The 15,685-nt window shown below is 47.3% G+C and overlaps 1 protein-coding gene across 1 annotated transcript in view; it reads right to left on the minus strand.

The window, feature by feature from the left end:
- EXOC2 (exocyst complex component 2) overlaps positions 1-15,685 on the minus strand; it is a 1,591,413-nt gene that overhangs the window by 956,441 nt on the left and 619,287 nt on the right. The window contains exon 11 of the mRNA XM_069613520.1: positions 3,128-3,246. Within this exon, the coding sequence (XP_069469621.1) occupies positions 3,128-3,246 (119 nt within the window). The remainder of the gene's footprint in view (positions 1-3,127; positions 3,247-15,685) is intronic.

Here is a 15,685-nt window from a genome sequence, read left to right on the forward strand (position 1 = left end):
CCCATGCAATAGTCACGAATGAAATCCAAAATCCAGCACTTACCCCTTGGCTTGCTAGCAGTGGAGTTCGAATTGTATATTAACCTCGTTTTAGAATATGTGTTCAAGTGTTTTTTGGGTGCGGTTTAACATGTTTGATCTGGGACACTTTGCTCTGGGGATATTACTGGTATGCTGACATTCCTAAGCAATGCTTTGACTCAGAACCATTGAAAATAATTTGGGACTGCAACACACTAGAAGATAAAGATAGACATACACATAAAAAGCTGATCCCTGAAAAGTGCCACCCATGATACAGGTTTGGTAAAAAGCAAGGTGAAATTTAGCAGAAACCCTGGCCTGCATTTCAATCTGGAAGCAGGGTATCTGAAGTGGTTCGATCCAATTGATGCTATGAGCTAGGTAGAGTGACATTATCTATCAAAGATACATGTAGTTGGTTCTACGAAAGGGCCAGAGGTCATTAGCTGCATCTGCACGAGTCCATCTCCCTCACTTCAACCAAGACATGTCCCTGGTGCAGAAGGGATAAAGACCCTGGGCCTGAAGGCTGGGATGGGGAAAGCTACCATGTCTAAAATAGGGATCTTGTGAATCCTGTTAAGACCACATTTTAAGGACTGTCAGACACCGGAAAAGGGTATACACTGGCAGGCCAGTGAAAATCCTGCACGCAAGACAGTGCAAGTACACGAAAATACCATTAATGGATACATACTTCAGAAATCCTGTGAGCAAGAACAACACACACAATAATGATAATAACTGATGCATTCCACAGAAAGAAAGGGATTAAGGATGGAGAAGGCAGAGCGCACGCACATTAACATGCACACATGCATACACACAAAGGCACAAAAGCTACCTAATATTTAAAGCGAGTGCTGCAAAATAGTCGTGTACGTGGAGTTAAGATTTAATTTGCATTGTGATGGACTGATAATGGAATTATTTCTTTTGGACTGAGCATTGGGAAAGGATTTGTGCAAAATGGCATATCAGCCAAAGTGATGGTACATACACGTCCAAAACTAAAAGCTACTGAAGGAAAACCTGTATTTGCACCTTTCCTCTCAGAGTAATAATGCAGCTTGGATGGGGGCCGATGTGTCTCAGTGACAAAAAGAGGTGACTAGGCTTGGCTGAATCGGGCTCGAGCAAATCTACTTTAGTAGATTGCAATCTATTTCCTATGTCGGATTTCAAGTGACTGTCAGTCGGGCAGGGGGTCATGGGAGTGCTGTAGGGCCGTCAGTAACATACATGGATACTTTAAGTTAAATATTTTTACTTACTGTCCTTAAAAGGAACTAACTGTTTATTTAGAAACTGGCTGGAATGGCTTTCTGCAAACCTGTGTCTTTAAATACATTCCCCATCAAGGCTGTTTCCTTTGGTACAAAAAAGTGCCTTCCTGCTAGTTTAAAAAAAAAAGAATTAAAAAAAGGATTGTGTATCAGCCACGTATGCTTTGAAGCAGTGGAGACACCGTTTCGGGAGTCCTTCTTCAGACAGCCCCACTTCTCAAATATAAGGTGTGCAGACATATACCTTGCTTTAATCCTTCGCTTTTCAAGTTGCCTGCTGAATGATGTATTGGTGGAGCATGTGGATGGGTGAGTGGGCACTGCTTAGTTACCTCCTTGTAAATCAAGGTTCTTTAAGTAGTATGCAAAAACACTTGGTTGGATTCAAAACCTCCAAAGGCGCCTCCACACCGGACGCTAAATCTGAACACTGCACAAAAGATCTAGGTCACAGTGGCCCACGATGAGGGCTGCACACCCTACCCACACGTGGTTGGGTGCTGGTTGTAAACATTGCATACACGTTGTAATTTGCGCAATTGAAAACCTCTGTACTCGTCATCATGTCTATATGCGACAGGAAGGTGATCATTTTATGTGGACAAACGTGGGCAGATGCAAAAGGCCAATGCATTTCGGACACAGTGGGTCCTTCGTCACCGCACAATCTGCCCTCTCAGTCAGCGAACTGGGGATCACCTAATCAGGAAGTACATTTTGCACGACCGAATGGATACAAGCAGCTTTCTGGTTCATATTCCTGTCTCTTACCAATGCCCTCCTGGTCCCAGATACCCCTCATTATATGGTTGAATAAGTACCCGTGACAACTGGGGAAAACGCCAGTTCATAAGCCAGTGTTTCGACCGTAGAGGGGACAGACAGCGTGCTGAAGGCCCTGTGCCTGTGAATCTACAATATCTCTTGTTGCGTGGAATACCTATCCTTGCACTGATTATTTCCAAGGAACCAACTAGATTGAACTTGATATTCAAGTAGCGTCGCACAGTGTAACTTGTTGGATAAGCACTTACATGGCCCCTGGTAAAAATATCTATTTTGCAGATATTCAAAGAAATCCCTGCTATTGATCTTAGTAACAAGGTAAAGATCAAAAGCAGGGATTTGATTTAATATCTACAAAACAGATGTTTTTTTAATTTATTTTTTTTCCAAGGATAAATAACAATACCATGATTTTATTATATAGGACTTGTTAGCAACGTGTTTGTCTTTTGTAGTGCTCCAACTACCAGGTGGCACTATTACCTAATTTCATGCTACTGAACTGATCCATATAGGATGATTGAACGGCGGATTGGACATGCTGGTATTAAAAACCAGCAACTTACAGGTACAATACTATGGGGTGCTATGCACACCCCAAACCATTCCTCCCTCCCACACCCAATGTCCACCACCCACCACCCACCCCATATTTCCAACACAGAGATTGGGCGTTAATCCTAGAAAGCAAATGCCCAGCTGACTGAGCCATTTGAGCCAGGAGGATCGATACAGTCATGTGCAAATACACTGATTTATGGATTATTCATTTCCAAACAATTCATGTCAGTATAGCATAACATCTATGACGGGTATTTCTAAGGTGTCTTGTTTCCATGTCAAAAAACGTAAGTGTCTTGATTATGAATTGTACAGCTGGCGAGGAGACAGCAATAATTCTTTATTCAGATAGGTTTTTATTGTGCTCATGTTTGGCGTTTGTATGTTTTGTTTTATTCTATATTTTGAAAGCAAACCAAGTACGATAAAGTAGTCGCCGGAAGGAACGTTAAGGTGTAAAGGTCTCCTACCTTTTTTCTCCTTAATAAAGCCCTCCTTGCAGGTGTGCATGAGCTGCAGAATCCACTTGTGCTGGGCACCGATGCACTGCCAGGCGGGGTCTCCAACACCGTGGAGATCTGAAAGATACCTACAAAAAAGCAACACAGCGGCATCATCATCCGTCTCAGGAAAGAAGTGCCCAACTACATTCGCATTGGATTGTTTCAACCAACCAACGGAAGCACGGCCATGGGAAAGACAACGTAAATAAAGTCCTTAACTGACCAGCATTTCTGCTATCATTCCTAACAGCATACAGAAGAGATGTGTAGTAGGTAACAGCAGCATTTGAACACATCACCTTTTTAAATTTGTTTTTTTATAAATCAGCCGAAACAGCCACTCGCGCTATTTTGACCCCATTTTATTGACGGGCACAGCATTCCGGGACGCCGTGTGTCCTTTAGCCACTAGTTGGCTCCTTCTCATTCAATGGGGTGAAGCACTTGCACATGCATTCTCTATGCACCAGACCGGACACACCGATGAGGAGGAGAGTGCGACATAGACCACCTTTCAAGCACATAGGCGTTCAGGCGCCCCTAACACCCTGGTGTACCCGAAATTGATTGGGAACTGGGGATCCATCCTGGTGAACTCCTCAATAAACTTGATACCAGGTTTCCATCCGCTCCAAAGTTATGTGGTCACGGCATGCAGTGGACACTACTGAGGTGTCATATTTTATTGTTATTTATTCAAAGAGTTGAAAAATGCATTAGTACCCCAATGGCTACCATACTGATACATTACTAATGTGGTAAAGCCAGCTGCGCCCCTGGTGAAGTAAAAATTAAATTACAGGTGCCACCAGCCTACTCCACAACATAAGTGTAGGGCGATAAAATCACCCCAAGACCAAAATGGGGTGCTGAAAAAGCATTTTTGTTCAAGGAGCCATAAACCTACAATAGAACAGCACATCAAAAAAGTTGCAGTGCAGGGGAACTTCAGTAGAGGTCCCTCGGACTACAACAACAAGGTAAAGCTCCCATTAAAGGGGACAGAACCACAAAAGGGGAGTTCTGCCTACTAGTGCCAGTAGGAGAAAGTAGAGGATTGAGGGGCAGAGGAGATGAAAGGAGTGGTGGAGGAACAGAAGAGGTTGCTACAAGTGAAAGAAGGGAGCACAATCTGAGGAGAAGGAAGTGGAGAAAGGAGAAGCTGAAGGCAAGGAGGTGAAATGAGGGGCAGAGGAGTTAGGCTAGAGAACACAACTTGAGTGAGGAGGGCAGTGAGGGAGACGTGCACTCCAAGACTGCAACACAGATGGCATTATGAACATCAGGACTTGGAAAGATGGTTCAAGGCTTTTTATGTTCAAGATGTTATAACTCACAGCTCCTTTTGTTTCTCTGGTTAGGATGGAGACACGGTAGACTAATGGGTTTCACTATTTTGTCTCCAGTGATCTTCCCACCACCCTAACCCAGGCATCCCTATCTTCCAGGTTTCCCAGTTAGTGATCAGTACCACCTACTATCTACCACTAGCTGTCAGTGAGGGCCCAAAGGCAAGAGCCTACCATATGGCTCTCTTTGGGCATTTTCTAGGGGTGCTCTAACCTACTACTTCCCCAGGTATCTCAAGAAGAACTGGTGTTTTGGGTTCGCCAATATCAGACACTCTGGTCCAGCCTCTCCCTAAACTTACTACTCGCTCGCTCTATTCTTCTCTTGCTTGCGCTACTCTACTCTCACTCTCTCCCGCCCTGTGCCATCCTGTGCCACTACCTGTTAGTCTTCCCACTCTCTTCTGTCCCACTGATGTTCACACACTTTCTCCACTTTAATTTCCTCAACTCCACTCCACTGGCCTCACATCTCCTACACACAATCTCCTACCAACACCTCTAGGCCCTAAGCTTACCCCACACTCTCCGTCTGCCTCTTCCAAATAAGTCATCCACCTTTCTGATGCACTTCACCCGCACTGCTACTATCACTACCGCCATGCCCTCTCTACCTCTCACTCTCTCATTTCCACTCTCCCTCTCGTTCCACCTACACCTCTCCCTCCCTCTATCTCTATCTTTCTCTGTCACTCACTTACCTCCTACACACCCTCTTCTCATACTACACTACATAAAACTGTTATAAATCTTCTCACAATCAATATCTCACCTGTACTGTATTCCAACCCTGCAACCAACCCTTCAGCCCTCCACTATGCCATCCATCCTCACCTGGTCTCTTGGTCCGACTCCACTCTTCCTGCACTTTATTCCTTTATAGAGCTTTCTTCCTAGTTCAGATGTCCATTCCCCTCTCCAGTATTCACCAGGTTACACAGTTGAAAAACCGTGACAACCCATCATAGTCCATGTGAGTTCCTTCATGTGCTAGTGAGTTTCCTGTTCCCCTGCAGTCCCTTCACACTCGCTGTTGTTACCCCACCATTCCCCTGGGGTCTGTCTGGGTACTCTAATGGAAATGTTGAGTGTCTCATTCAACTTAGGCAAGATAAATCGCAGTCCGAGATGTTTTAGTCCTTGATTCATCCAGCTGGTCTCTGTATGGGTTTATTTGGTTATGCCTAGGTACACTCTGGGAGTTGTTGTCCGGAAACAAAGGTGTACTCTGGCCAGAAAACGCACTAGGATACATCATATATCAAAAAGTGGTACCCACATTTACATTCAAGGCACTTGAGGGAGTTTCAGGGACTTCCCCCACACCAACTCCCACTCCACACATCTGGGACAGGGCTGGCTTTGCCTTCCATCCTGGTTAGCCTCCTGCCCCTAGTTGGGAGGGGTCCCTGTCCCCCGTGAAAGAGTTGTGACCCCGACTGTCACTGGTGTCACAATCACTAGTAGAATTCAAGCTGGAAAATTGCAGACCTATTAATGACTCCAGTACTGCTACATCACACCTGCCGGTGGGTAAGCAAGCCTTCCTCTCAAAACCTTAGAAGTGAAGTGGGCAATCCACGGGAAATATCAAGATGGAATTGAGCACAAGAAGTTGCATCATCTTGAGACATCTCTGGCTCTGGAGATCAGTGGCTCCCAGCCTGCTTTCAGTTCACATTGTGAGAAACCTGAAGGTGTCTCACCGGCTAGTCCCTGGGGATCTGTCACCCAGGTGGCCTGGACACAGCCATCGCTATTGGAACCAGTTCCTGGGGTGGACCAGTCCGGGAGGATCACCTGGATTGGGGGTCTTCAGGAAGTAGAAGTGGGACACCGAAGGGCGAGACGCAGTATCCACTTCCTTATAACACCCTTTCCCCAACCTACCAGGTAAGATACCTGGAAACTCAAACCCCCTCCACTTTTGCAACACAAACACTTTCTCACGGGCAGTTCATCGTGAGCAACAACAGACTAACACCAGAGCCGTATACCTAACATGTCCAAACACAAGGGCCAGGCAGAGTCAGGCAATTACTGATAATTACACACACCTGACTTCCATCACATTTCCCCACACGCATAAAAGGCGTAGCACGAAAGCACACTCTGAGCAACGCCAAACGCATGAGGAAGCAGCTATTCTGAGATGGCAGTTTAAACCGAGGAGAAGGGCGGTGAGATCTGAGAGGACGACAAGGAGGGAATTACCCTTGCCCTTTTCAACCCAGAACTGCGACTTTCAAGAAGCCTCAAGGAAAAGAAACACAAGACCAGGAATTGCAGCTGATGAATGGTGTTGAGTGTGTCAATGGTACAAGAGGTCCTCACGCACTGATAGCCAGGGCAGGGAGAAGCGATTGCCACTGTGGTACCATCCTTGACTCCAACAGCAGAGACACGCCAACAAGTTCAGCACAGCTGGTGAGTCGGAGAAACTGAAAGCAGACCAGACTGTGTTATACTCAAGGTTGCAAGCAGCAACATTTTATGAAGAAAGAGAACTGGCATACAATTAACATTTTGTGAAACTGAAATAGGTACCAGATACAGAGTGGTCCGGCACCACGTGGGTGCTCATTCAAAGGTCTCGGTTTGGTGGCCCCCTCCTAAGCGGGGAGGAATTTTGTCAACTATGAAATCAAAGTGGTCATGCAGCGAGTTACGTTGAATCTCATTCACACTCAAAAGTGTTTGATTGTCGGTAAAGTAAAATTAGTCTGAGCCTGGCTGAGGGGGACTAATTGTAGAAAGTGGTCTGAGCCCGGAAGAGGGGGATCCTGGGTGAACAACACCCGAGAAAATTGTTGTGGCAAATGTGAACCCGACTGAGGGATGCCTACGAACTAGAGTAAAGCACACTCAAAAAAATTGTTGTAAACGGAATGGGGTCTGAGCCCGGAGGAGGGGGATCCGGGTGAAGAGTAAATCGCCCAACGTGAATATTGAGAAAGGAACTTTTCTTTATTGTTTATGAGACATCAGGTTTTCTAAAGTCAAGAGATCTTGCACTAAAGAGACTTGGGCACAGAATGCCCTGATGTTGGTGAAAGGAAATGTGACCTCGTGCCGGAGAAGCCCAGGAGTGTGCTGTGCTCAAGCGACCCGCCTTGTCCCAGGATAAAAACGTGGGCCAGGGAGGCCCCGGCCTACACAACCTGACTTATCATTTTGTGAACTCTTCTTTCTTTTTGGGAACATTATCCCACACTATTTTGTAGCATAGCAGTAAGGATTGGCAATAGGTTTTTTTAGTATAGGCACTTTTTATTTGACTAGACTCTACTAGGACTGTATTATTATTATTATTATTTGATGGTCGTAGCTTGCTCCCATGGTAGATTTAGGGTTTGATAGGTGTTTTTCACACCCCTGATAAAAGTTCTTTAACTGTGATCACTTGTGTATGTCTCACTTTGATACCATGCCTTCCTTACATATGGTATCACTAGTGTGATGTGACTCAATTGAAACAAATTGGGGAACCCTACAGTTTCAGAAGCTTAGTCATAGAGCTTCCAACCCCACTGTTGCCATGAAAGAATCAATAGGCTTCGATATCTGTAGTAGTAGAAAGCTATTATACCCCTGGGGAAAAAATAAATGATCCCTACAGATTTGGTTTTATTACCCCCTCCGGGGTGTTACATAAGGTTGGCCCCCAAATCTGGCCTAGCTTGGAAGTTCAGTATAGACGTTCCAGCAGGCGTCATTGATCCCGACGTCTGGGGAGACGTAAAGGTTCACTTGCAAAATCATGGGGAAATCCCATTTGAAGTACATAGGTGGGATCAAAATGCTCAAGGAATTCTGAAAAGGCTCTATTTCCTCATTTAAAAAAATGTGAACCAGACAAAACAGAAAGAGGTACATTAGGCTTTGGGGAAGTTGATGAACCTTCTACCCTGAAAGAAAGAAAAGGAGAAGAGTCTTCCATCTATCCCGACCTTGTCTTCACCAAGCGAAATGACCCAGACCTCGCTGAAGCTTTTTTACAAGCTATCCCAGAAGGGGAAGGTATAGAGAAGGGAAGTCCTTTTTTCTCTTAAAGCAAGGGTTGCTATATAGAAAAGAAACATCTAAAGAAGTCATAGAAAAAACAACTACTAATCCCTAAAACCCACCGAAAGGTTGTACTAGAAATGGAGCAATCCCACCTAACCGGGGGACACTTACGACAGTCCAAAACCCGGGCACATATCAGTGGGAAGTTTTACTGGCCAGGTATCCACGCTGATCGACCTTTATCCAGACGTGTGAAATATGTCAAAAAACCAGCAGTCACATCCCATTGCCTTCCCCTTTGAATCCACTACCAATCATATAAGTCCCTTTTTTCCAAGAATCGGGATGGAGGGGGGCATGGCCAGCAGCAGAGCAATGAGGACATGACTCACACAGGCTCTGAGGCCGCATAAATCCTGTAAAATATCCAGCTATCTGTGCGTCTACTGGTAGCTGAACTCACCAAGCACAAACGGATGCACTGCGAGCCCATAACGTAACTGAGCAGAGCAAAACCGAAGCAGTGAAACGAACTCCGCGGAAAAGCAGAGGGAAGCACTCAAGATGGGCCGCGTTCCACGCAGCAACTCTGTAAACTAAACGCAGAGACGTATTATACAAAGGCGATTGAAACGCATCCTGTGGGTATCTACTAAGCACTAACACCGGAGCGTGACACTGTGGACTGTGGAGCGGCAAATCCCTTGTCGCCTGTGAAGCTGGAGCTGAGCCCCGTGTGCTGGCATCACCCGCACAATCTGCGTGACCTGCGGTCCATGGGTGGAGGACAGGAGAGTGCCTGACTATGTGGAAGTCGGGGAGACCCAGAGGCGAATCCCGCAGCCTGAGAAAAGAAAGGCAACCATAATCAGCCTGACACCCTCTGCTCTTGGACGTGAGGCGCCGAGCCCGGACTGTCCTGCGGATCGGAAAACGGGTGTCTTAATGCAAGTTCTCGCAGCTGTGCCGCCGCCGTCTCTGCTCCGGACACCCCGCTGTATAAGCTCTGAGAAATACGGGAGGGAGAGTACGAGGAGAAAACACCCCCAGTGGAGCACCACTGAACGTCGGTCATCGACGTGAGGAGGACAGGAGACAGCTGAAGCTCTGAGGCCCGCAAGCTGACTGATCCCTGTCTGAAGCAGAGCTACCCGCTGGCTCGCCGCAGACAAGATGTGAGGAGCTGGCCGTAGAACGGCGGATCGTGCCTACCTCCGGAGCGCATGGATTTTTGGCCCCTCAGGGGGCGGGGGGAACACCTCAGTGAACGGTGTAGAGGCAGAGGACCCCAGCCTGCCTTGCCCTGTGCATACCCGTGCCAAAAGAACAGGATCACAACGGACAATGCACAGAGGTCTGGCGCATCACCCAAGGAATGACATTGGGAGAGGACAGTGATATGGGAAAACAAAGTCCCAGTGAGTGACACACAAGACACATAGCGCCTGCGTAAACTGCTCCAAAACTTTGGCGGAACCAGCAAGTGTGTTCCGATGACTACACGAACTTCCGTTTCAGGAAGTGAGGCAGACCTAATCAGCGAACTGTCAACGGACAAGGTGCCCCCGCGCAGCTGCAACCCCAGGATCTCTCACGGGAACTTTCCTCCCCCTGCAGGCGCACACCCTCGCAGAGAGCCTCCAGCCCCCATATACTAACAACACATAATGCAAAGTTCACGACGGAGTGGGTGCCGATCAGGCACAAAGCCCTACAACTGAGATGATATAATGAAAGTATAATATACACTGGTTACACTCCATACATCCAGTAGGGCACTATATCTGTGACATGTGCCTGGACAACCAGCAAATCACCCATTACGAACTGGTGCAGCATAAGCAGCTAAGTGTTTCCCATATATCCAGAACTCTGAGAGCCAGGCGCAGATCCTTGAAGATAGGCAGACCCCGCCAATCCCGGACAACCCAACTACCAACTGCAGGCCTAATATACAGATACAATAAGGGGCAGAATTGACGCAGTTGTGGCCCCCACCCAGTGGACACTAGAGCGCTGCTTAAAAAGAGGGAACCCCCTGACTGAGAGGATAGAGCACATAGAGAGGCAAGAAAGGATACCACTTCCAGGGACCGGCAATCGAGATAGATTGCCTGATTTGTCGCTTCCAGTGGAATCCATAGAAAATCTGGAAGTAAAGCAATAAACACATCGGCCACCATCCACAACTGCCAATATTAGAGTGGCTGCCTGGAGTGGAGATTCATGTTAAGCAAATAGTGAGCCCCTGCGGGGTTCATAAGGAGTTAAAACTTGCTGGGTGCTCCAAACAAGCTGAATCATCGAGCATTGCGTGCCCATATGTGGGGTACGGAGTGACCATTAACTGTCAGACGGAGGGGGCTGCCCATTGGGGGGACGTGGGAACTACAACACCACCCATACTCCAACGCTCTACAGTATCGGTTTGGAACTGCTGACGTTCTGTGTGATACCAAAGGGAGGGAACAAACCACAGCAAAGGGGCAACCTGACCTCCCACACCCCCAATAACTGGGAGACAAACCAATCCCGGAGGCGAACGACCGCAGAAAAGCTGTACACTTGCACTCAGCGAAGAACGAGGATATCATTGACCAGGAGGCGGAATCGACTAGCTACTGGCTTGGACCAATACTCCAACTACAGTGTGTAGCCCCATACCACCTCGTCCAGAAATTCCCCGCATTCCGACCAGACGACGGTCGTGCCAACCATGGGCAAAGAAAACTAGGAAACAGCCTACACAGAGGAAGATTGATCAGTATACGACACCAGTCACACAAACCTAAGACGAACAAGCCCAATCAAACACCATGGCTGAGTCAGAGAGCACATGATCTTTAAAGGACGTTATGGCCGCCATTGCAGACTTGCGCGCCTCCTTGGAGCAAAAGATGGATGGCATCAGCATGGATGTTTCACTCCTCTGTCACGATCTGTATAAATTAACATCCCGCACTGGCGAGGCTGAGCAGCGCATATCTGGGGCAGAAGATGGGCTACGGGAGCTACGGCAACAGCTGGCCGGCGTCAAGTCACGGCTGAAATCAATTAAAGGGTCGACAAGGGGAAGGGAAGATCGAGACGTACCAACATTCGAATTCCAGGTCTGCCAGAAAAAGCGGAAGGACCAAGCATGGAACTATTCCTAGAACAATGGCTCGCTGACATGTTTGAACCAGACTTATTCTCCAAGTTTTTCTCGATAGAAAGGGCCCATCGTATGCCAACACGAAGACCAGTGCCCGGTGCCCCGCCGTGCACTGTGATCGCAAAACTCCTGAATTACAGGGATCGAGATGCGCTGCTCCAGAGGGGATGCTCCAAATGCACACTGACCTATAATGGAGCCAAAATCGCCTTCTTTCCGGACTATACCAGGAAGGTGCAGAAAGCCAGGCAATCATTCGAACAGCTCAAGAAACAGTTGCAAACCCTGAAGGTGAAATATGGCCTACTATTCCCGGCCCAGCTAAAAATATACCATAAGGGCACAAACGTTCACTTGACAGACTCCAAGGAGACATGGAGGTGGGCAGAACAGCATATCGAAGGGGACTGGAGAACAGTGCGGAACAACAGAAATAGAAACCACCAGGCACTACTGGAGTGGGGACCAGGGCCACTACAACAGCCAGCACAAGACCAGGACCCGCTGCCACATGAAGAAGCGGAGTGATGGCCAAGAGTAATTGGTTGGTGCACACTGATATCTCCTCGACTAAGGGAGACATCTGCATATGGAACGGTTGGACTACATGCAACCATGATAACCAATGATAGGTAACGCTTGACCGGCCGTCGAAGACAGAGACCAAACCCTCCACCCCGCACCTGGAGCGAATGACATTCCGGAACTAGCAGGTTCGGGTGTACTCCGGAGACTACTGGGATAGATGTTTTTGAAGAGTAGTTTGTTTGACAGCTGTTTGTTCTCCTTTTACAGCTGTCACTTGTTGTTCAGGCGACAGATGCTTCAAGTTGGGTGGAGTATGGGGAGGGGGAGGGAGACCGATTTGTTTCTGTTATGTACGGATCAAGATACCAGTTCACACGTCTTTTGCCGAAAGGCAGCGCACCACGAAACCATCATGGGGTGTGGAACTTACTTCCAAGTGCATTTACTCATTTTGTCAGTCACAGATCCAGGGAACACATCACATGCATAGCTCTAACGTTGAAGCACATCCCGGACCTATCAGGTTGTTCTCCACCCAGGAAACATGGCGAGGCAATTACCCGATTGCATTCCTCACACAATGATCCCATTTATAAGCGAGGTCAGAACCCTGAAAATTCTGACCTGGAATGTCAATGGGCTAGGGAGTAGTATCAAAAGACGATTAGTCACATAGTTCCTGAACAAACACTCACCGGACATAATATTCCTCACAGAAACCCACCTGGCGGGCACGACATGTACCTTATTCAAGCGCACAAATTACTGCACTGCGATACACGCTGGCTTCACCATGGGCTCACGAGGTGTACCCATACTACTACATAAAAGGCCCCCATTCACCCTCTCCAAGGTGACACAGGACACGGGGGGCAGCTTTACATATGTTACAGGAACACTATGGAATCAAACCATAGCTTTGTTAGAGGTATATTCACCTCAAGCACTGATGACTGCACTGATAAGTGATTTTACACCAATAATTGCTAACGACACGTCGGATGCACTGATCCTGGGGGGAGACTTCACTGAAGTTATGGATGTAGAGTTGGACCGCACACACTTAAGAGGGAGGAATCCTAGAAGTCATACCAAACTTGCTACCTTTACCGATGCATTGGGACTAAGGGACGTGTGACGAGGCCTACACCCCAATACACGAGAATATTCATATCTATCTGGGGTCCATGCTTCCCTATCAAGACTTGACCATTTCTTTCACCTAGCGGCAGAATACACAAAGCTACCACAACAATGCTATTCCCGAGAGGTATATCGGACCGCTCCCCCCAACTAATGGAGATTGCGACGAGGAGACCATTGCCTCCTCCGTCGTGGCACCTCAATTACTACCTAGGCTTCCCAGACCTCATAGAGCACATACAAACAGCTACCAAATCATACTTTTAACTAAACACTGGTACAGTGGAGAGTCCTGTGGTACTGTGGGAAGCATATAAACCGGTACTCCGAGGAGAGATTCTCTCCTGGACTACAGCACATAAAATATGCATCAGAAAGCAATGGAGGACGCTGAGATGAATGTAAGACACGCGGAAGAATCCCATCTTGCATCTGACCGACCGGACAAAAACTAGCCCAAAAACGCCTGCAAAACATAGCCTTAGATAATGCCAAACAAGCACATAGAGCGATGAGGGCCAGGATCTATGAAACAGGTGATAAAGCGGGTAAAATGTTGGCGTGGCTAGAGCGTAGAGACGAGGGGAATAGCCAGGTCAGAATAATCAAACCTGCTAATGCAGATCCGCTGTTAACTGACTGGGAAATTTCAGAGGGTTTCGCAACCTACTATGCTGAGCTGTACCAACCTCCAAATACTCCCATTAACACCTCTATACTAGATATGACCACCCTCCCCTCCTTAGGCGGCGAGCAAAAAACCCTACTGGAAAAAAACATTACAGAGGAGGAACTGGTAGCGGCTATGTCGCAGCTTCAATCGGGGAAAACCCCGGTTCCAAATGGCTTCCCGATTGAGATTTGGAAGAAGATAGAAGCGAATTAGGTAGCCCCACACTTACTGAATATGTACCTACACGCGAAGGAACAGGGTCACCTACGGGCTGATCTTAGGAAAGCTACTATAATTGTAATATCCAAAGCTGATAAACCCCCAGATAAATGCAGCTTGTACAGACCGATATACCTCATAAATAGCGAAACCAAACTCCTGGCGAAGATACTAGCTAACCGATTGCAACAAGTTATAACAACACTAGTACACCCAGACCAAAGCGGCTTTATGCTGCGCAGATCCACACGCATGAATATATGCAGACTACAACTGGCAATAGAGAGAACGCAAGCCTTCCAAGACCCCCCCTAGCGCTACTGGCAATAGACTTTGAAAAGGCCTTCGATTCAATACACTGGGAGGCACTATGGGAAATAATGCGCCAAATGGGCTTCGGTGAACAATATGTGGGCTGGGTGCAACTCCTTTACAACTCCCCCGAAGCTGAGACTAGGGTAAACGGCTGGCCATCGAGGCCCCTCAAACTAGGCAAGGGGAGGAGACAGGGTTGTCTCCTGTCCGCAATGCTCTTTGCACTAGCAAAAGAGCCCCTGGCTAGATTGTTGAGAGACACACAGACATGGAGTGGCTTTCATTGGACAGCCGATTGGGAGGACAAAGTCTCCCTGTATGCAGATGACCTGCTAATTTATCTAAAAGACCCAGACATCTTGTGTGCCATAGTAACACAACTCCTAGAACAATATGGACTTTTCAGTGGTCTGAGGGTAAATTGGTCCAAGTCTATACTATTCCCGATTAAAGGGGTAAGTGGTGTCACCGCAGGGAACTGCCCTTACCGTGACGAGCAAAGCCACTTTGGATATTTAGGTATACAGATCACAAAACATTTAAATTAATATATGGTCAGAAATCTTCATCCAATTGTGGAACGATTCACTGAAGATGTACGCCACTGGATCTCCTTGTCACTGACCCTCTTGGGGAGATCAACACTGTTCAAAATGATAGCCCTACCCTGTTTCTTATATATCCTCCAAAATGCTCCACTTCACATCCAAGCAAATGTATTCCACAAGATCGAATGAATACTCAGGAAACTCCTATGGGGAGGTGGTCACCCAAGGATAGCTCTTGTACACACCAGGGATCCATATGGGAGGGAGGTATTGGGTTGCCGCGTCTGCAGACCTACTACTGGGCAAGTCAGATGGCGGTAGTAAACGATATGTTACACGGTGACACATCGCTACCACATGTGAAAGCAGAGATTGCTATGAGCCTGGGACTGTCCCCACTGGAAAGTCTCTACCAAAAAATAAGTATTGTGACCCCTGGAAAATGTTAACCAAGATGACACAAATCTGGACGGAGACCCACAAATGTATCGGTTTGGATAAGAAAATCACTCCAGTTCAACCTTTATGGGGGAACGGGCAGCTCCCTGAAGTACACAAACTCCCTAGATGGCCAAGCTGGGTGTCAGT

The sequence above is a fragment of the Ambystoma mexicanum genome, chromosome 5p, assembly GCF_040938575.1.
Source record: "Ambystoma mexicanum isolate Mex_15411 chromosome 5p, UKY_AmexF1_1, whole genome shotgun sequence".
Classification (NCBI taxonomy): domain Eukaryota; kingdom Metazoa; phylum Chordata; class Amphibia; order Caudata; family Ambystomatidae; genus Ambystoma; species Ambystoma mexicanum.